The sequence below is a fragment of the Lepisosteus oculatus genome, chromosome 1 (genome assembly GCF_040954835.1).
Source record: "Lepisosteus oculatus isolate fLepOcu1 chromosome 1, fLepOcu1.hap2, whole genome shotgun sequence".
Classification (NCBI taxonomy): Eukaryota; Metazoa; Chordata; class Actinopteri; order Semionotiformes; family Lepisosteidae; genus Lepisosteus; species Lepisosteus oculatus.
In genome coordinates this window covers 11,243,095-11,265,594 of record NC_090696.1, presented here as the reverse complement: position 1 = coordinate 11,265,594, position 22,500 = coordinate 11,243,095, and the positions used below count along the sequence as shown (strand labels likewise).

Below are 22,500 nucleotides of genomic sequence, written 5' to 3'. Positions count from 1 at the left end.
TAAAGCTGGTATCCCAAACTCCAACAAAATGTAAGATGGTGTCATATATTGTGATTTTTTAAAGAGTTTACTTTAAAACCATTATCAGATTCTTTGTGGCATGTGGCAAGGGAGGACCAACGTATAGTCGGGTCTTTTAGCCATTCATGTTCCTAAACTGGATATAACTGTCCAGGGAATCACAGAGCTGGGCTGAGGCTGGTCGAACCCTGGTGTTATTAAATCACATACCTCACTTTGCCTGCCTGGTTTCCAGGTTTGTTAAAAACATAATGAGGTTCCTTCAGCCAGAACCAGTGGCTGAAGTTATTCCACCTACCCAAATCTTACATCTCTTGCCAATGGAGCAAACCAGCCCTTTGGAGAGAGAGCCAGAGAATGAAAGTAGCTAATTTTTTTCAAAGGAAGAGCAAACCACACTTCTTCCTTCATTCATCTTAAAATAATCTTATCCCTTACCGTTTGGAAATGTCCTTACAATATAACCATCTTGTATTTTGTGACCTGAATTCAGTGCCAACTGTGAATTCAAAACTGGTCTAACAGAGAGGCCCTTCTCACTGAGACACGCCTTCTTCTGTGTTTTCTGCCTATTTATAGAAGAACCTAACTAGAACCAGCTGCATCACATCCTGTCATTATTTTCTCTCCAATTAGCCTTTAATGCTGGATGGCGACAAGGACAACTCAGAAAGACAGCTGTTCTGTTGCGCAAATATATTTTTTGTGAAGAGCGTGCTGATTGTGAGGTTCACAAGTATGGTCAAAGCCATGTACTGATCTGAATTCATGTAACTTTTAGCTGCCAGGATAGCAAAATACAACTGAACAAGAATGTATTAAGGAAGTATTCCTATGGAACATGATTGAACAGAGGGGAGTGCATTATTAAATGGGTTCTGGAAAAGGGTATTAAACACCAGTGTTTAAACATAATTTACATACATTGTCTATCTTAAACTATTACAATATAACTGTGACATGGTCAGGAATACAAAATCTCTGTATAGTGTATAGTCTATCTTTTAATAGGGATTAAGGTAATTAAATTTGCTAAGGCAAACTGTTCAATTCCTCTAAGCTACATAATTTCCAACATAGTAATGCTGAAATGGCGGAAGTGTCTTCTATGATTTAAGTGGAATACAGCAAAACTAATCTTGTATCTTTCAGAAGCCCAGTGGAACAGAAATGCCTTGACCAAGGAGCTGAAGTTCAGGATCCTCAACGTCAGGAGTGGTTTACCAAATACTTCTCCTTCTAAGATTAATGAACCTTCTGTACATTAAAATGATCCTAAAACCTAGAATAAAATACTTCTAATAAGCTGTTTGCACATACAGAAAAACACCTTTTCTCACTGATTAACGTAATAGAAAATACTGTATAAGAAAAGTCGGAAACCAGTCAATTTGTGTGAAAAGGGATGTGAATTAAATTATTTTTGGAGTTTGTCCTTGTAAGTTTGTGCCATTTTCACTGGATGAGATTTGTTTGCAACACTGCTGGAACTACAGGGTTTTTCACAGTGGTTTAACTATTGACTAAGTACTAAGAACAAGCTGAGCTCTGGTCCTAACAAGTCAATTTCATCAGTCAGGTAATTTCTCAATCCTAGTTCTAAGCCATGGGTTTCCCAAATCTGTTCCAGGCAATGCCCCCCACCACACCCCAACTACCAGTCCAAGCCTAGATTTTCTTTACTGCTGTAATAACATAAAACATATGCAAGACGGCTTGTAATTTAGGTAAAATCCGGACATAACATTTATTACACAAGGTAAACCACTGTAAAAACATCTAAAAACATCATGGGTGGGGGGTCCTGAAGACAGGTTTGGAAAACACCAGAACAGAAAAGAATACAATAAGGGGTCCAAGACAATGCCAGCAGATAGCTGGAGAAAGAACACACCCCTCTCCCCCCACAGGCCCGACCAATGCTGTTCTGTTGTCAAGAAAGTAAACTACTCCCTACCACAGATCTAACTTATCTACATTGCAGCTGAATATCTGGAAGATGGAAAAATACAAATGTTTGGCACAAGAGCTGTAAGCATCTCTGGTTTTCACTCCTGGGAACTCTCACCTGCTGGATTGCAGGTGGAGTACAGGAGGCCATGCAGGGGAAATGGGAGTGCACAGAGACCACCACAGGCAACATCCCACAGGCACACTGCTGCAGAAAACATCTTCAGCTAAAGCTACAGCCTAAAGCAGCAGTGACCTGATGCAAAATACTTTTTGCAACAATCAGCGAAGACATCTTCAAAAGTGGAAGAGGGATATAAAAATGAATTAGAACACCTATGTTTTAAGAACCTGCTTCCAGTATACTGTATGAGAAGTTGCCTAATTGTAATTAAAGCCAACTCCTTGTTTTAGTATATCTCTCTCTCTCTGCGTCTTGGGATCCTTTTCACAAATGCTATTTGGCATAAATACAATCCTAAGTGCAAACCATGATTTTGTGTTTGCAATGTTATGCTTTCATAGATTTTCACGAAATGTATACAGAAATTAGTACAGCAATAATAATATTACACACAATTGTTCTATTAAATGTTTAGCCTGGTCTCTTGCGAAGGTTAAGGGATTCTGAACTATTTTTAATGTAACAGCTCCAATAAGTAGCATGAATTATCGAAGACGGGTTAATATGACAGAGAGGCAAGCAGTGAAGGTAACAAATTTAACCAATTCAGAAACGCATGATAATATCCTAGACAGCGGCTGTCTTTGGAGCAATGTACAAAGAAATGGTAAAAAATGTCATGTTTAATTTTTACAAGCAAACAATATCCAAAGATTTTTCAGGCACAATAAAAAACTTTTTTTTAATTATTTTTCTTTAACTACAAACATAAAAAAGACAAAGAAATAATGGTGATTGGCTTGCATGGTTATTGCAGTAGAAGTGATTACATTGGAAGGAACTGTGAAACTCTGGATTATCCTTCGGTGTTGGATTTACAGCTTTGTACCCCTGCATGTGCCATGGCTGTATTTACATTTCTTAACTACAGAGCGTCACTTAATTTTTAGCACAGCACTTTGTTCTGCTGGTTTTAATTAGAAAAAGATAAGCACAGTATACACAGTCCGTGTGCTAGTTTGTCTTATGAGGGATACTCCAAATGTTTTGAAAATGCTTTATTAAAAGTCTTTAAACAATTTGGAAAACACTATTTGTACCAGACATTCATCTAATGTTTATACAACATCACACCCCTTTAACCAGGAGAGCTACCCAGGTTTTATTGATCTTGGATAGTGAAGTCTGGCACCAGAATCGCCCTTGAAAGGAGATCATAAAAACACTGCCTTATTCAAGAGATTTTGCCTCAAGACATATTGTATCACCACACTGCCCAAAACAGACCTCCAGGCCGAATAGGTCACCACAGGTACTGTACAGTCCAGAATTAACAGCCTTTCATATTGATGCAACATCTAAAAGGCATGCGTTTTGAAGGTATCAAGTGAAAGAGATCCATTTGAAAAGTGGTTGAGAGTAGTATGATAAGTCCACTACTAAGAAAGGGAGCTGCATGGGAAAAATGTTTGATACAGAAACTGAGAGGCATTAAAAATGCAACACATGCTGTTGATTTCATATACACCTGTAGTGCTTTTAATGCCACTCGGTATTCACTAAATGTTAGATTTAAACAGTCTGTAATGTTTCAAGTCAGTGATCAAAATTTTCAGAATATCCCTCACACATTCAGAAACCACCACAAAAAAGGAAACTCTTGTAAACATAAAAATAAATACAGTCAAAAGGAATGTATTAGTTCTTAACTAGCACAGCTCACTGGAACAAGCTACAGTTCTGCAAAACATGAGTTGCTGATTGGTACTGCAAAACTTCTCTGTGGAACTGAACAAGGCTTGCCTTCATTTTCTTCAGGGGATTTGTTGTGGCTTTTCTCTTGTAGGTCATCTGAAGCAGTTTGTCGCTCAGGTAATGGAGCCATAGCACATTTGTGTGAGGGTTATAATCACTCCAGATATTGCTGGGGGAAAAAAAAAGTTGCAGGATTTAGAAGCCTTTCCAAAGATGCAAACCTGGACTTTTACGGATTTCTCATTTTAGACCCATCCAGTTTGGAAGTGCCAACTGATTTGGTTTCACGGTAATGACTCTTGTACCACATGGAGAGAATGAAGAAAGACCATCTCCCCTGCCCCCCACTCATGCACACACACACACATCACGTCATTCACCATCATACCTTTTGACAACTCCTTCCTCTCTGACATAACTACACAAGCATGTAGGCGCTTAGGACATAACAGGAGTTGCAATCTCACCAGAGTGAAGCAAGAGCTGCGGTTGACTAATCCCAACCCAACTCCCAGCAGTACTTAGCTAATAGTGCGCTGCTACTTGGGAACAGGGAATCCAAGTCACAGTCAGCTAGTGACATGACCTGGGCCTCGTTTATGTCCTCACTGCTAAATACTTCATTGCAAGAGGTTAAATGTTAGACCTACAAAGAGTAACTCTTGCTGCAACCAAATGCCTATTAGTTAGTCCATGTCATACTATAAAAAATATTTGAATGAGTTTTGGTAAGTTTTGTTGCATGTTTAAACTGTTTAAGTACTTGATAAATCCTTGAGACATAAGAGAGAACAATAAAAAATCTCCATTCAGTGGAACTAATTGAAGATATTGACACAGTTCTGCAGTTTAAGACAGCAGCTTATTCTCTAATATTACCAAAATACAATATTGTACCATTACAGGTTGTGACAAAATGAATGTAAACTTACAGAAGCTCTGCTATATTTATAAAAGCTGAGGAACATTTAAAATTTTGCCTTCGGCCGTGTATTTAAAATAGCGTGGCAAAAGGTTAAATTCCAGAATTCTTCGCCCAAGCATGTGGCAATTTTTAGGAAACTGGTAAATTGTGTTTATCATGAATATCAATGAGAGACTTACCCATTTTCCTCTCGCATTTTACGATATATCTCAAACTGATAGTCTCCCTTTCCCATGAAGAGTTCTTCGTCACTCGAAATGTCACAGGAAACAGTCAGGCCATCTGAGGATTGAAAACAGACCATTTATTAGCATTAATGCACATCTGTGTACAGGGAACACCACAATAATCACAGTAAACCAGGCCTTAATCATGTGGACACTACAATTTGGAGACAAACAAACAGAGATCTCCAGATTTAAATCAAATTTCCATTTTAAAATATTAAGCAAAAGCAAACATGCAAATACTTTCATATAATGTGGGATTTGCATTTGGGGAAAGCAGTCCCCAAAAGGTAAAATTGACATATCGGTTTATCTAAATAAAGCAGAAGTCAGTGCTTCAGTTACAGTAAATAAGCACAGCAGATCTGCCACATTTACTATAAAATTAGGATTAAAATACTGCCTACACAGATTCGACACAAATGGCTATTGAAACAATCATTTCAACATCATTCTTTGCTATCAACAAACCGATTTACTGTAAAGGCACCATTGCCTTTGTGATTCCATAAAGTGTAAACATTAAACTCCTCAACCACGATACAGGTGGAAAAATACATCAGCTGACCTATTTCCAATCTGGAGAGTGAATAGTCAATGATGTTCACATGAACACCGCTGGTCTCAAAGCTGCCTGGTGTCCTATTCAGAGTGTATTTGCCCTCCTTTTCCTTGGTGGGCTTCACAAGGACATTGCCCCAGTGCAAATCCCTAGGAATTAGAAGCACAGGTTAGATGGTAGGTATGCACGTTTACCATTCAGCAACATTCCATTCAAGTTTTTTTGCTTTTAATTGTGTTACAAGGAGAAAAGAACGTGTTAAACATGTTGAAGTTAAAATGAGCAATCTTTATGTAGTCAAGTGTTAGTACATTTCTTGTTCAATATTAAGGACATTACATACAGGACTCCTTATTACATTAAGGAGAACTGTCGACTAAACAGGACCAATGTAAGGAAAGATGAAAAAATCCCACCTAAAATCTATTCACACCTTTTCAGAATTATCAATTGAGAAAGTCAGCAAGTCAATATGGAAACAAACCTTCAAGATCCAGGCTGCTGAACTGTTGCTAATGTGTAGAGCCAGGATTCCCAATATCAGCTACACCGACCCCTTTAATTCTTTTTAGTTCGATAGTGGATTGCATTCTTTTTATTTTTTAACTAAAATACATCAAAAACTAATGAAATATTTAGGGGTGAATAGACAAATGTTATTAATAGAGTACCACAGTGGTCTGAATTAAAACCACTGCTGTGTTGATTTGTTTCAGTGATCTAAATCCTGGTACAGTTATATAGTCTTGTTTACAGACGATACCCAAATAGGAGGGTTATCAAACACTTGATTTAGAAATCAAGACCTAGTAAAAACTGGGAAGAAAAGATTCAATGAAGTCAAGTGCAGAGTGATATTTACAGGTACCAAAACCACAGACAGAAAATGGGATACACTGAGTTCAGAGAAGCTATAAAAAAAGACTTGGGTTTGTCCGTTGACATAGATGATGTGTCCACTAGACCACGTATGGAAGCAATACAAAAGACAAACAATGTTAAAAGATGATTAAAGTAATAGGACTACAACATTGTCTAGTGATGATTTAAACATCATCCAGGGATGTTAGGTTAAAATTGTTCAATATGCTACAGTAGTAAGACAGATTCAGAATATGGTGTTCCTTTTTTTAAGTTAAAAATTAGCAAACATTTTATACTGTACATTTTTTGTTAAGACATTGCTGCTTTAGAATCAGTTCAAAGAAGAGCAACTATATCAATTCCTGATGTTGAAAGGAATGTCAAACATAGGCTAAAATGATTGAAGCTTTTTAGTCTTTAAAACAGAGGACTACCAGAGGATCCAATTCAATATTCAGAAGCGCCAAAAACATTGACAAAATCAAGAAAACTGATTTCTTCTGAATCAACAGTGCATCACAAACCAAAGGACAACTGAAACCAAATTTAACAGAAGGCAGTGGGGGGGTTGCATGAGATCCTCTGATCAATTCGATGCTAGCCAGGCTAGCTGAGCCAAACAGCCACTTGGCATTTTTACCCTCGCATACATTTTTATGTAAACTCTTACCTGTGTTCAAAATGCAAGGCTTCTTCAGCTACAGCCAAAGCAGCAGCCACCTGATGCAAAATACTTTTTGCAACAACCAGCGAAGACAGCTTCAAAAGGGGAAGAGGGTTTTAAAGATGAATTAGCACACCTATGCATATACTGGAAGCAAGTTTCAAGAATTTCGCAAGGCTATTAAATCATGTAATTGCTAAGCCCTCCATCTTCTAACTGCTTCATCCAATTCAGGGTCATAGGGGAGCCGGAGCCTATCCTGGCAAGCAATGGGTGCAAGGGAGGACGCACCCTGGACAGGAGACAAGTCCATCGGCAGGGCAGACAAATACAAACACAGACACACACACACACTCGGACAGCAGGGCCAACTCTTCCAGAAGCCAGTTTACCGACCAGTATGTTTTTGGAGTGCGGGAGGAAACCAGCGCACCCAGAGAAAACCCATGCGGACACGGGGAGAACATGCAAACTCCACCCCAATAGCAGCTAAGGTCCAGATCTGAACCCAGGGTCCCAGAGCACTGCGCCACTGTGCTGCCCTTTTAACGGGCAATGATCCGATAAAACTTGATCTACATAAAACTGCTTTCAATTTTCAAACTGTTAGTTCACTCCCATCTACTTCCCTGTTCCATTCTTCCTGTTTGCGTGACATATTCCTCCTCCTCTTTACTTCCTTCTTTGTCTCTGAATGTACTGACAGTATAGTTTATACATGCTCCGCACATGAAAGCACTCCGCTTACCTTGCCTTTCATATTCTCCAGATCACTGCCGCCAAATTCAAACTCCAGGATAAGGAAAAGCTGGTCGCTTCCAAAGAAGTCTGGATCGATAAATTAAAATTGAAACATAAGAAATATTACAGATAAGAGGAGGCCTTCCAGCCCATTTATCCCATTCTGTTTCTGTTGCTGCTACCTGGTTGATCTGAGAATTAGTAAAGATAGTATAAAAGCAAGCTACATTACTAAGTAAGTTACAAAGCTCCAGAGTGATTATTGTGATCCGAAGCTCACAAAATTAAATGTTGATGTTAGCAGGAAACCAGTGACACTACAGACTACTGTTTACAAAAAATCTGTTTTGATTAAGGTTTCAGTGGCATTACACAATCTGTTTTACAAAAAACGTTGTAAAATATTAAGTCTTACCAGGACGATCATTTTCTGAAGTTCTTTCTCTGTCAAATTTGTCCCAGGCCTTAAGGAGTTGTTCTGGATATGACCCTTGAACACAGTGCAAGCTAAAATAAAAATGGAAATGAGCTCCTTTAATACACACATATGAATAAAAGAATGGTATCAAAGAACAAAACTGCCAAAGGTTAAGAACTTACTTATTTAATGTGATGAAACCTTCCGTTTGGTTATTTTCCTTCTCACCTAAGCTGCTCAACTCCCTAAAGACAAAAATAAAACAATCAAGTAAGAAAAATACAAAAAAACATTTTCTTCATCTCGAAATAACTGATGGAAATGGATACTAAACTTCAGAGGTGAAAAACTTGTGGCAACCACTCTAGGGTCCTAAAACTAAAGGATAAAGTAATCCAGCATCAGATGTTCCACATTTCATCCTTATAACCATAGCTGAATAAATGGGCATTAAATTATAATAATACAAATTTAATTCACAATTCCTTCCATTGTAAATTTTGTTCAAATTATGCAAGCTAGTAAAACAGAAAATGGATCATACAATTTATCTTGATTTCCATCCCTGAAATGTTCTGCATAGACATTTCCTACATAGAGGGCTTCAAAGTAGCTCAACCACTAAAGGCAGGAGCTCAGAGCACATGTCTGAGTTTGAGCCTGTGCATCACCACTTAGATAGTGACAACCGATAGAGTGTCAGAGCTCTCACAGTTTTCTGTCCGACAATTGTACTCCTAAGACTTGTGAGCCTGCAGGCTTGTAGTGACACTAGTGTTGTTCCTGTTTAAATGGTACTACCTTTCCTGTTAGGCATTGTGGATCTTGCAAAATAGCAAAGGCTGTGTCTGAGAAGGATCTCATTCTATCCCAGGTTGATACAGTTACTGCTGCAGGGGAGACCAATCTTAGAACAACTGGCAATACTACAGTAAGTGGAAATATGGGGAAATAACCTGCACAGTCCAAATAAAATAAAAAGGAGTTTTGATATTTTTGTTTTCTGAGGTATTATTTCCTAACCAACCTGTGGTTTTACATGAATTGTACTTTGATTTAATAAATGTTTCACCATAAATCCATCTCAGACTAAACATACTTTGAAATAATGACTTCATGAAGTATTTCAGCAAATGTCTTCTGATCTTCTCCATTCACTTTCTGATGCCCCGCAATTGGTATGATCTGCAGATAGAATCAACGGGTTGGTGTTAGTTCACAAAACATTTTTTTTTACAAGAAAGTAAAACCCAATATCTGTTGCTTTGAAAAGGCTTGGTATATTACTAAACCCAAAAAATGTATTCTACAATGAGGAAATGTATAATATTTTCAAAGCATGTACATAGGTGTTTGAAAACCAAAGATAAATAACCATTGTTAAATACATACATGCCATATTTAAGATAAGAAGGTATAAACTTCTCTTTTAAAATGTATCCAAACAAAATGCGGATACACTCTAGCTCAGAAGAAATACACTGAGGAAACATTGTAACAGGAACTATAGAACATTTGTTGATGTTTTCTAATGAGTACTAAGAAAATAGTAAGTGCATCTTACTGTTTAAATGTCATATAGAAATGTTGCTCTTTAACATGATTTAATTCTGTCAAAACAGAGTCACATCAATCAAAAAGAGCTACTCAGGAAGCACGTATTAAGCGCAAGAAAAAAAACTAAAAAACTGATTCACAAAACACTGCCGTTCAATAGCAATTTAAAAGAATGTTATAGAAGATAGCTGTAACTCTACTAAATTTGTAAATACATATTCTATAAAGACACACCTGAAGCCCCACAGCCTAAACGTTGTTTCCTTTCTTTTCAGCATGGAATAAACCCATTACCTGTTCCTCCGCAGCCTACGCATGCTAACGCAATGCCCTACTTGAACTATTACAGTATATAAAGATAATATACCTTTAAAGCTACAGTTTCCTTTTTGCTGTTGGTAGTTGAGAACACTTCTCCAAAAGTTCCTTCACCAATCTTTTTACACAGCTTCATTTTATCTGGTGGAATGCACTGCTGAAAAGTTATAGGGCCTTCCTGCTGGCATTCCTGATAAACTTTCTCTTCGTCGGTGATCTCGTCCATTGAATTGCCATCATTCTGAAAGACAACGCAGGCATTTCATTCATTAACACTTTTCATCATTGGAATGCAAGTAACTTTCAGCCTTTAGAGACTTCAAAATGAAATACAATGGTAGCAGTTTTGAATCTCTACTAATTTATTGAGGTTTACTTGTTTCTTTTTTATTTTCTGCAATTTGACAGGATTATTTTTCAGTTTGAGGCCTGAAACAGGAAAAGATACAAAACAAAGTGAAATGTTTTTCTAAACAAAACGTTTTCTGCTTTTATGCACATCAGAGCATTATATCATCAAATCAAAAAAAAAATATCTTCTAAAAAGCAGTAATACTGCTCTTTTTTAATCTGAGAATAATGTTACAAATGGGGGGGGGGTTACGAAACCGGTAAAAATCAGCAATTGACAGAGCAGTTTAGTCAATAAATGAAATAATTATTTATAACCCCCAACTTGTGATTTCTAACCATATACCTGAGCAGCTGGTATAACTAGAGGCATATGAATTCTTTATTCTCTGGAACAGCTTTGTTGAGAGGAGTAATAATCCAGGCACACTTGGTTAAAACAAATATTTATTACAATAAACTACACAAGACACAAAACATACAACATACAAAATTACATTATATACAGACAATAATAAAGCGTTTCAGAGGCCTAACATTCTGGTCTCCCAGGAAACCCCAGACTGCTACTAAGCACTAACCTCTTTATATACCTACAGAGGCCACACAAGAGATGAGCTGCCTCCTAACTAAACACAAAGCAACCTCCAGTTAAATCTCTCTTTCTGCACCATGGACGCCACAAAAAAAAAAACGGGAGCCTATATCCCTATCCATTAAATGCACCCTAACAGGAAAGACGTTTCTAACTGAGGTACCAGGAAACCCAAGTTCCCTAAAACACAGAATAGCACGCTCTCTCTAGCAAGGTTCAAATACTTAGCTCCAGTGAGGTTTGATTTGGATGATCAAGAAGTAGGGGCTCTCGCTTGGCACAAGCTTCAAGTCCCAACTCCTGTGGACTCTCCCTTCTCCCTGCTCTCCTTGTTTCTTTCTCCTTCCTCCTGCTTCTTTCTCTCCTGTGCTCTTAAGGTAAACTTATACTACTGTATGTCTTTCTGCCCTGCTCCTTTGCAATCATTAATCCACAACTTGCCTGAGCATACTAAAATAAACTTTACAATTGTTTCTGCTCAAGGGAACCCCAGACCTCAGCAAACATCCTCTCTGCTTGGAAGTTAGAAGTGTTTACTCTTCCCAGTGTCACACAAATTATCTATAATTTTAGAGACACTTCCCAGTCACCCAAAGCTGTAACAATAATATAATGCAAACAAAAGATTAAACACTTCTGATTCACACTTCAGATTGTATAAAAACTCTGAACATTGGTGCCCAGAACAAAAAAGCTTAAGTCATCAAAAGTTAGAATATTAAACTGTATGAATAGGCTAAACCTCTGGGTGTTAAATAATGTTTTGTCCCTTAAAATTCAAATATCTTCAGTAGTGTTTATTAAAAATGTAGTTTAAAGAAGCAAAAGCAGACTGAGCAGGATATATACCCAAAAGACTGGTATATTTAGAGGCACCTGAGTTCATTGTTTGATGACAGCTTTAGGGAAGTAAATCATAGGCGAACTTGGATAAAAATATACTGTATGAACAATGACGAGAACACACACTGACAAGTTACTCAATTTACAAACAAGGCATCTCAGAGGCCTATGTTCTGACCAATTAAAAAAAAACATACAGCTACCAGGCATTCAAAGATCCTATGAAACACCTATACAGGCCAACAAGAGATAAACCTGCCATCTAAACTAAACAGAATACAGACTACATTTCAGTCTCTTTATAAATCCACATCTTACAAAGCGAATGGGATCCTATCCCAATTCTAAAAATTGCATCCACTGATCAGGAGATTGTTTTTAACCTAGGGAATCTCTATACTGGAAATCATTTTTAAAAACAATAGAATGGCAAGCTCTCTTGATAAGGTTCACATACTTAAGTAGAAGGTTAATTAAAGTTGAACTGAACAAGGGCATCTTTCCTTCAGTGTCTCCCTTTTTTCCCCTTCTGTGTTCTTCTCTTCCCTGTCTACCTGTCTCTTTGCCCACTGTGCCTAGACTCTTAATGGGTTTAGCAAGAACTTTATCAAGGTAAACCATACAATTCCTTTGATTGATGTGTCTCAGTCCCCCTGCATCTGAGAAAATACCTGTTTCTACTTTGCTTTACAGATCCTTAGAACTGCAAATTGTAACATTAGCCAGTTAACCGTTGTCTCCAGATTCTGACAACACCTCAACAGCTGGAACATTATTTCATATTTAGTGATAAGGAACTGAATTTGTAACAAACATCTGTAACATAAACTGGTGATATTTTCTTAACAGACATTTTTTCCTTAAGTCTCTATGCTCTTACCGTTTATATAATCAAAGTGTGGATCTCAAAACAAAAAAAAAAGTGATAAGATCTAAGTAGTTCTAGTCAAAAATGGCAAGATAGTTACCACAAATAAATCCTTATAGATTAAGATTTATTTTATACAGTGCCTTTCAGGTCATCATTTTAAAGTGTTTGACGCTAAAACAATAGAAAAAGGTATACACAAATTGATACAATAAGCACTTAAAAGCCAGTGTATATTTGATGTAACATAACTTTGTTGGAAAAGAGTATTAAGTGGAAAAAACCTGGGCCACATTCATGCTCTCGACCCTTTCAGTGACTGTGCAGATATAGTATTACAATGTGTGCTTTGCGTCTTTGGGACTGCCAATTCAAGACTAGCCCACTCCACTACTGGGTGCAATTTTAATATAGTTGTGTACTTTGAACACAAATTGGGTGTAATCAAAGCTTCAGCTTTAACTGAAAAAATAACCTGAACAGGACGAGGATTGGGCAAAACTGCATCGTAAAGAAGTGAAAAGATTTCAAGCCTGGGAACTTACCAGAGAGGAGCCTCCAGTGTCTCTCTTAAACCGTAGCTTGGATATTCGTGGTGTGGTAAATGCCTCAAGCGCGTTACTCTTGTTTTGCCAAACATTTTCTAGAGAATCCTGGTTATGGCAGATCATCTTTTCTGGAGTCATGACAGCTGAAGCAGGATAAATAACAGCTGTGAACAAGTATTTACATTTACAGCTGTCAAAGATGACACCTGCTTAAACCTGTTGCATTAATTAATTCATATTTTACATGGCTCCTCACCCAGGTATTCTGTTGTGCAACTGAACTGTTAGTCCCACTGTACCTGCTCTACACACCCGTCATAGCAATTAATTAAAACGTTACAAACCAGATTTATGTTGAACTCCAGCACTTTATTTCATTCATTTTGAGACTCCAAAATTAATTTGCACAATAACGTTTTTCTGTGTTTGAGTGTTGTGACAGACAGATTACACCTTCTGGAAAATACTGTTGTTATAAACTGTCGTGTACTGTATTAAGATGCACGTACCTTTTTGTTTTTTGTGCACCGAGAGGGCAGCTTTAAGTCTTGACCAGTTATTGGTGGTCAGAGTTTCAGGTGAGAAGAAGGACAACAGAGATGGCCTTCTGATTTGCCCTTTACCCACTGGAGTCTGTTGAAGCACTGCATTGGTACCATGCAACCAGCTTTTCAAATTACCCTAGAAATGAACACAGTAAACACAAACACATCACAGTTATGTCTAAGGTCTATTTCTGAACCCTAAAATCTAAACAGTTCAATGTTTACACATGACACAATATAGGCACTATTTCAACATACATTAATGAGCCATTAACCAATTATTCAACAAATAGATACAACACAAGCATGCAAGAGTGAATACTTTCACATTTCATGTAGCACAGAAAACAAATACTATGCATTCGCTGTGGATAGAACTATACTTATTAATTACCACAATGGACTTGAAAGCATGCTGTTTACTGGACTGCACAGGTCTGGAGACATTTACAGCTCTGGATTTATAAAGCTAGTTCTCTTAGCCATTCTGATGCAGGACAAAATTATTCTGTTACAACTTTGTGAACATGTTTCTACATTCATGAATATAAACTGATGTAACTTAATTTCACGCAAAACCCTCCTACTCACCATTGAAGAGTTCTGCATGAAAGTGCCAAAGCCAAGATCAGGCAAGGAGTTATCTGCACTATCAGAGAATACCGACTGAACAGAACATTTCTTCTGTCCCTGTTTCTTATACTGATCTTTCTTAGTCCACCTGCTCACACTGAAGCCACTGATGCAGGCTTTTCGTGCTGTTCCTGGTTTTTCTTTCGGAAACCCTCGGGTTTTCGTTTTCCCACCAATTTTTCCAGCAGGAGAACAAGCGGACTCAACTTTGGACGCATTGGAATCAGATACACTTGTAGTTTTAGTTAGGTCAGAGGAAAAATTAGAAAGCAGTCTTCTTTGACAGCTGGTTTTACGATGCCGTTTGGGTTTTTCAGCTTGTGCTGTCATATTAACTGAACTGACTCTAGAGCAAGCAACACGGTCAATGGTTAGCAAGTTGTTGCGACAATTCACAGATACAGCACCACCTTCCTCAGAGTGTACAGAATCCTCTTCTTGAGAAGCAGCGGAGACCTCTTTTCCAGGTTTTCCAAATTTCTGAAACTGCTCTTCAAGGCAAGACGCGTCTTTGCTGCACTGATCTCCAGTGAGATCAGCATTTTGCAGGGGAACGTCACAGTTTTGTGCCCCAACATTGACAGAGGCAGAAAACCTCATTACTTCTTGGAAACGAGATTTACTTTCCTTTTCGGGAGCAATCTGCCCATTTATATTACCCGTTTTCTGATTTATTACTTCCATGCCATTTGAAGAAGGGAAAATGCTATCCATTCTCAGATTGCCGTGTACGTTAAGTTGCTGCAGCTTATTAGTATGTTTTGTCAAATGACTACCATTTGAACTAATGTGATCTGATTCATTCTCATCTGCCTTGAAGTTGTCACTTAAACACCCATCAGATAACTTTCCATCAATAACATGAACAAGGTCTTCAGTAGAAGAATAAAGTACTCCTGTTTGCTTCTTTTGGCTTTGCCATACCTCAATACGGTCCAAAAGAACTATAGGATTTAGGTTTCGTACACTTTCTTTCACAGATGTAACATCACCTAAATGGGTCTTTGCTGACACAAAATTGGAATTTTCACTTTTTTGTTGTGAAAGACACCCAATAGAAGAGCAGCTTTTCTTCATTTTTTCACTGTCATTATCTGAATGGCCATAAACCTCAGAAAAAAGTTCCATGCTATGTGCAAGAGTTGTCCATTTATTGCTTTTGGCACATTTTTGATCAGTTTGCCCATGACACACGATACTACCTTCTGATGTGTTGGTGCTTTGAGTTTTTAATTCAAGACTCTTATCCTCCATCCCAACAAATTCCCGTTGTCTGGGAGATGGGACACTCCCGGCTACCTCAGCACCGGACTTCAGAACACCATCCATTTCCTCATTGCTAAAGGATATTTCACTGACTGTGTGCTCACAAGGTCTGCTGCTGGGTTTAGGGAGGACAGATGGGGTGCTAGACAGGAGAGGCTTTTTATAGCATCTTTTCAGCACGCTGTCTGATATGCTGTTGAAAGAGACCTCCTTTAAAGCATTTCTCGTCCTTTTGCGGTATTGAGAAGCGTTGCTAGCCATCTCTGAACTTGTATTCTCCGTTTCTTCATTACGTCGTCTTCGTTTTTTCTTTGAATAACTACCAAAAGGAGATGGTTTCACAAAATCCTCAAAATCCTCAGATGAATTTGAATTGTTAGGTGGTATGAATGCCTAAAAAGGAAAATGTAAGTTAGTTATACTCTATACATGGTAGTATTCCTTCATTAATTACGGTTTAAATCTTGAAAATCAGCTCAGCAGTAGTGTTACAGAAAATACAAAAAATGTAATTTTTGAAAAAGAAAGGCAAAAATGATTGCCTGTGAATGTTATATATATTTCTGGCTTTAAATGCCAGAAAAAATATCTTAAGAAGGTTAATAAAAGCCAATAGATCAAGTAGGTAGCTGCATCATCACGCATAGGCTGCCAAGGTACAGGTAAAGATTAATTCTGTGAAAAGAAAAGAGACAACATTTTTGTGGTGGAGTCTTCTTCACACCTGGAAAAGGCTCCACAGCCAAAACATTGTCTCTCTCTTCTTTTTGGCATGGAAGAAACCTTTACCTGTTCCTTTAAAACCAATAGTTGTGGTTTGATATTTTTCTTTCTAAATACTGAGGAAAATGTCCTTAATTTTGAATGCTGTAGTTTTTCAAGCTACACAAACCCCAAGACTACTGTCATTTATCTACAGATTTTAGTCTGTGTAATCTTCAGCAGACAAAAGAAATTACCTTTGATTGGAGCATAGTTATGAACTGGCCTATATTACCTTTAACAAAACAGGTTGTGCAGAAGTTATTGAGAAGAAATATTTAGAAAGACAAGGAATTAAAAGACAATATTCTACTGGGGGCAACAGGGAACAGGCAACTCAAGTCCACAAGGGTCAAATCTTATAGGTTTTAATTAGAATTTGTAGTTTAATACTTCATAGGTCAAATCACCCATTTTCTAATCGGTCAATCAGTCGCTAAATAGCAGTACCTCTATGAATTACAAGAATTGGGTATGACCTTTCCTGTTTTATGACGTGGCTTTTACTCTCCACAGACATGCAGGATCACCGATTCTGAAATCAAGTGTTAAAAATGACTGAACTACTTTGCCATCATTAATTCTTACATTTTGTTTTTTCTTCTTTTGTCCCTCCTTTCTGTTATCTGGCTTTTTGGATAGTCTTTTCCTACGACTGGTGACAAACCTGCTGCAAAAAAAAGGGAATAAGCAGGATAACGTCAGTTTAAAAACATCTGTAAATGAAAACAAATTGGTCAAAACACTGCAAAGATTTAAATATTAACAAAAGCACAACTGAAACTTAATTTCAAACCATTCTTATAAATAACCATCCTCAAACTGAAAGTCCCCTACACAGTAAACAACACATCTTTTTGTTTACTGTGTAGGTAAACACAGCTGCCAGGTTTTTTACTATTTTTAGAACTCTGTCAGTAGTTCAAAGTATATTCTGCTTTGTAGCATCTTAAGATTGACATTGTGGATCACAATAAGAAATGTTTTGGCAACTTCCAAACTGTCAAGGTACATCTGGTGCAGCGGTATACCCTCAAAGACATTCTTTATATAGTTTCACAGAAAAAATAAGATTAACTTGACATATCACTTGCCTTTCTTTATCATTCCAAACTCTATAGTTCAGGAATTCAGGACTGTTCACCAGAAAAATAATTCTGAAATCCTGAAAAGCAGAAAGTAGAATTGACTATGCAAAGGATATATGCAAAACAATAAACAATGCTCACCTTTGGAAGATGTCAGACTTCACACTTTCTTCCATCTTATTCTCCTTCCCAGACTTGAAAGCGAGACAGCCTTGCCTTGTGTCGCTGCTTGAGTCACTTGAGCTGGACAAACTAATAGTTAATGCGGCTCTCCTCTTTGAAATGCGATGCACGGCTCTTGAGGCAGTGCTCGACTTCCTGAGTTATAGGAGAGAAAATTCAAAAATGTTTTTAGCAGGACAGATATTCATTTTAGGGCTCACAATCCAGGCAGACGGCAATCAAGATAAATTAAATTACCTCTGCAGAGGCGATTTAAAAAAAACATCCTTTAAACTGCCAAACCTATTCAGGGATAAATGTGATTCCTCCAGCTGAAACCAATCCCACTCTAGGGGGGAAAAGAGTGGCGAAAGAAATGACCAACTGAAATAAACATTGGTTGATTAATCGCACTATTTTGGACACTGCCGTCCATTAGGAATTTAAAAATACGTTCACAGCTCTTAATCAATATAAAAATTAGATACCATGACAGCTTCTCCGACAATCCCAATACACTTCACCCAAAAAACTCGGCAAAAAACTCTACCTCACGCCATTGTTGAATTCAGCTGTGGCTACTTTTTCACTTTTCAAACCATCACTGAAAATACTTTCTTCTCCCTCGTCTGGAATATTCTGTTTTGCGTTTAACACACCGTCTCGATTTCTGCATCTGTTGACAAAATGGCATTGCAGCAGTCTGAAGTTCTAGTTTTGCAAAACGAATGGTTTTTGAGCAATTAAATGGTTAAAAACACAGCCTCACAAAACGCATATTCAGCCTCCTGTAAGAACTTCATTTGAGTTAAAGTAACTCTAGTCCGCCAGAAACAAAAAATAATAAAATTAGGCAACATTCATTATTAAAATTGAAAAATCTGAATAACCAAGGCTGACTGGTTTCCTTAACATTTGTAAAAATATGTTCTAATAGAGCAATATTCTATAACGTCAACATTTTAACAAACCCTTTATAGAGCTGTAAAGAAAATAATTCTTGGCAAATGAACAAATGCCAATACAATTTGAGAAAAAAAGCAAATATATGACATGGAACTTATTTGGATATGTCTTTAAATGTAAAACCAGAGAATTGTAAGGAGGTGTACTTTCTTTTTTCATATCACTGTAGTAACGTGACCTTGTTTTCTGTGAAGAGCATTTTTTTTACAAATGCATTAAATTTGTAATTAAATTAAACTCAAGGTATTTCAAAGCAAACCTACCTTCCTCTCCTATTTTTGACATTTGCTTTGTTTCCTACTGCACTGCTGAAGGATACACTCTCCTTGTCGTCATCATCTTCCTTTAAAGCTAACAAAGCCGCTTGCTTGGCTTTTCTTGTAGGCTTTGAGCCGAAGGTACTTGGTTTCTGTCTCCTGTGCGGAAGGACAGTGATTGCAAATAGACTGTACAACAATTCACACCCTCTCTCTATGTCTTTCTCCCAAATTCTATTTAATTTACATAATATTTATCAAACAAGCACTGAACAGACACATCAAATATATGCACATATAACACTATATATCGTGCAAAAGAACATTTGGGGCTATTAAATACAGTAAACCTACTAACGTGACAATTTCTCATGCAACAAAACCATGTCAATGCATGTTAAGGCCATATGTAGACTAGAAACAGATTGCTAATGGTATACATGCAAATTTAAAGTAAATTGTAGGAAATTGCACTTAAACAAATAAACGCTATGGAAAATAAGCTCACTATATAAAATACTTCTTCAGGCTCACACCTGAAGAAGGTTCCACGCCTGAAATGTTGTGTTTTCTTTCTTCTCTTTTCAGCATGGAATAAACCTATTCCTTTGCAGCCTACGCATGCTGACTCAGCTCCCCACCTGAACTATTTCAATATACAATACTTGTTGCATGTTACACATAAGATATTAATGTTCCATCGATATCAAGTTTCACATACTTTCTTCTCTCAGTTTTCAGGTTGCTGTTGTCATCTGTATTAATGGAAAGGTCCGAGCAGGACGTGCTTGAAAACGCAGCTTGCCTGATGTCGGGAGATAACCATACTTCCACGTTCCGCACGTATGTTCTGCTATACTTGCCGTATGTTTTTAAAACCACTGGGCCTTGTCTTGTAAACTTCTTCATCCCAGTTTTCTGAATTTCACCCCTACTTCTCTGAAATCATGACAGAAAAAGAAATGAATCAACATAAAGGTTTTAAATAAGGGAAAGCCATTTCATCCATCTTGTTCAGGTCTGTCTTGCTTGTGGCGATCACAATTAATCCTATCCTGGAGTCCTTGCACTGGCTTCTGTCAGCTTTTGTATCAATTTCACATTTCTGATGCTCAACTACAAGGTTCTGCATAGCTTGGCACCTCAGTACCTGTCTGTCTTCAAATCTAGACTCAAAACCTTTTTAGAAGGGCTTTTATTTAACTGGTCTTTGCCCCTTGGCTTTCCTAGTGTATTCCATACCCCCTTCTGCTATCTCCTCTCAAGGCTTTTTTTTGTTCTTGTTGTTGTTCCATAAAGTGCCTTGAGAAGACACTGTAAAGATGTTATATAAAAATAAAGTTTATAATAACAATAAAGTATTGTTGTTGTTGTCGTCGTCCTGGAGTATAACTGTCCCTTCTAGTTTACTCGACAGCAAATGGCATAATAACTGAGATCATTGTTTTTATTTTGATCCTCAAAAAAATATTTACAAGTGCAATGATGTTAAAAATGTTAGCAAAAAAATCTGCTCCTTAATCAATTTGTAAATAAGGTGGCCGCTCTCTTAGGAGATCAGTTAATGGTGTCCACAATAAGGTACAGTATGGTTGGCACTATCGGTCACATCGGGAAAATGACGTGTCGGCCTTTGTAAACACCTCATTCTGCCTTGGGTAATTTCTCCAAGCTGTCTTTCTCCTCTCACGAGCAATCGTACATCTTCCCTAACTTCAGGCTGTGGTCATCTACATTAAACATCATCTGTGAAGTGGCTTTTTGAACTTTAATTCTATAGCTGTTTCTGTAGTGTTAACACCAGTTAAATCTGACGGCCTAGTTTCGTAAAGCAGTTTATATCAAGAAATGAGGTCAGGACTGTTTGTTCAAAAATCGATTACTGTTATTCTCCATATTCATTTTTTTTTTATTTCCAACACTTTTACGGAAAACATTTTTTTCACAGTGACGTACTACCTATATGCATTAAGAAGTTACTCTTGCAGTCAATTTACTTTAAGACTATACTGTAATCTTAGCACCATTAGAAACTTTACGTTCCTTTCCCAGGGCGAAATCTATAATCCGTCTAATTCAAGTTATAAAAATGGCAAATCGCTCGACACAACAACGAGGCACATTTAAATATCGTAAGATAATTACAGCAGCAGCTGCTTACGTACTATAAAACAACGAATTCAATTCCTTACCGTGCTAACAGGTTACAAATATTGAAAACGCATTGTTATTATTATTAAAATGTTTAATTATACAACTCATTCAAGAGAGCACACAAGCGGTTCCATCAATTCAAAAAATGTGCTTAGATGTTGATTGGCCAATAGACCTTAAAGAGAAACGTCATATCCTGTTATTATTAAAGTGTCATCCGTAAAAGTATTTCTGATCCAGAGACACCGCCTCCTAAAAACCGTCATATTGCTGCGACTGACTTGCTTATGCATAGCCACAATTTCGAAAAATGGGAAAACAATAAAAAATTTTTGTTGTTTCTATATTTTCTATCATGGTGATTTTTTTCTATAAACGAGTAATACACGTTAATAGATACAATATTAATACTTATACTTCTTAGCGCTTTTCTGGACTTTCCGCTCCATGAAACTGAACCAACACTAGGGGGTTCCTGGCATATCAAATACACATTTCTTTTTACTATGATCTGAGCCCTAGACAAAGAGTTATCCGATATGTTTTTGTTGACTGAAACCCTAAACTCGCTACCATCCCCTGTTGTGTGTTTTTACTGCAACTACTAGTCAGCAGGTATATCAACCTACAACTGGCAACCCACTGAAGCTCTTCAGTTATGAGCCAGGCCTGTTCCTGGATAGGAGACCTCCTGGGAAAACTAAGGTTGCTGCTTAACTAAGTGGGACCAGTAATAGGACTCAGTAGTTCTCACTCAGTGGTCTGTGTGGGTCCTAATGCCCCAGTATAATGATGGGAGATCAAAAGGTAGTGTCCTTTGCATGAGATGTAAAAGTAGAGGTGTTACCCTGGTATCCTGGCCAAATTTCCCCCTGGCCTTTACCACTCATGGCCTCGTAATAACCCCCATCTATGAATTGTTTTCATTACTTTGTTCTCCACCCCACTGAGAGCTGATATTTGGTGTACTGGCACACTTCGGCTGTCATCATATCATATAATTCCAAATTTAAAAATATTTAAATATTAAAATGCTACAACCTCATATTCATCATAATAATAAGCACTTATATAGTCTTTCTTGCAAAAAGCAACACAAAGAGTGGAATAAAATAATTCAAAGCAACAAAAGCATGATTTATAATTGACATTTCTTGTAGCTGTATTGTGGTTTACATATAATAAGTTTGAACAGACTGTGCTAGTCTAGAGTAGAATTTAGCCAAGACTTCAGAGTTTACACCATTTTGTTATCAAGTTTTCAGTATCTTTAACTTAAACTTCCTTAGTGGTTTGGCTTATATAATGCTTTGCTCTTATTTTTTTTTGCTTCTTA

General features: G+C 37.4%; 2 protein-coding genes across 3 annotated transcripts in view; one reads left to right on the top strand and one right to left on the bottom strand.

The window, feature by feature from the left end:
• The window catches only part of fam184b (family with sequence similarity 184 member B), a 39,818-nt gene extending 38,063 nt beyond the window's left edge, over positions 1-1,755 (top strand). The window contains exon 18 of the mRNA XM_015343951.2: positions 1,174-1,755. Coding sequence (XP_015199437.2) covers positions 1,174-1,264 — 91 coding nt within the window. The 3' untranslated portion in view covers positions 1,265-1,755. The remainder of the gene's footprint in view (positions 1-1,173) is intronic.
• On the bottom strand, positions 1,744-22,218 carry haspin (histone H3 associated protein kinase). 2 transcript variants are annotated; one of them, XM_015343950.2, is made up of 18 exons: positions 21,203-22,218; positions 19,732-19,949; positions 19,017-19,169; positions 18,338-18,463; positions 17,767-17,943; positions 17,126-17,204; positions 14,468-16,168; positions 13,841-14,012; positions 13,329-13,474; positions 10,176-10,367; positions 9,351-9,436; positions 8,434-8,496; positions 8,249-8,340; positions 7,841-7,920; positions 7,099-7,187; positions 5,571-5,713; positions 4,955-5,057; positions 1,744-4,019 (listed from the first exon to the last, which is right to left on the bottom strand). In XM_015343950.2, exons 2-18 carry the CDS (start codon positions 19,917-19,919, stop codon positions 3,815-3,817), a joined length of 3,795 nt encoding a protein of 1,264 aa, XP_015199436.2. In that variant the 5' UTR covers positions 19,920-19,949; positions 21,203-22,218; the 3' UTR covers positions 1,744-3,814. The 2 variants fall into 2 exon arrangements, with proteins under 2 accessions (XP_015199436.2, XP_015199435.2); XM_015343949.2 differs by having other exon boundaries at positions 17,126-17,207; positions 21,203-22,217.
• Positions 22,219-22,500: the final 282 nt, after the last annotated feature.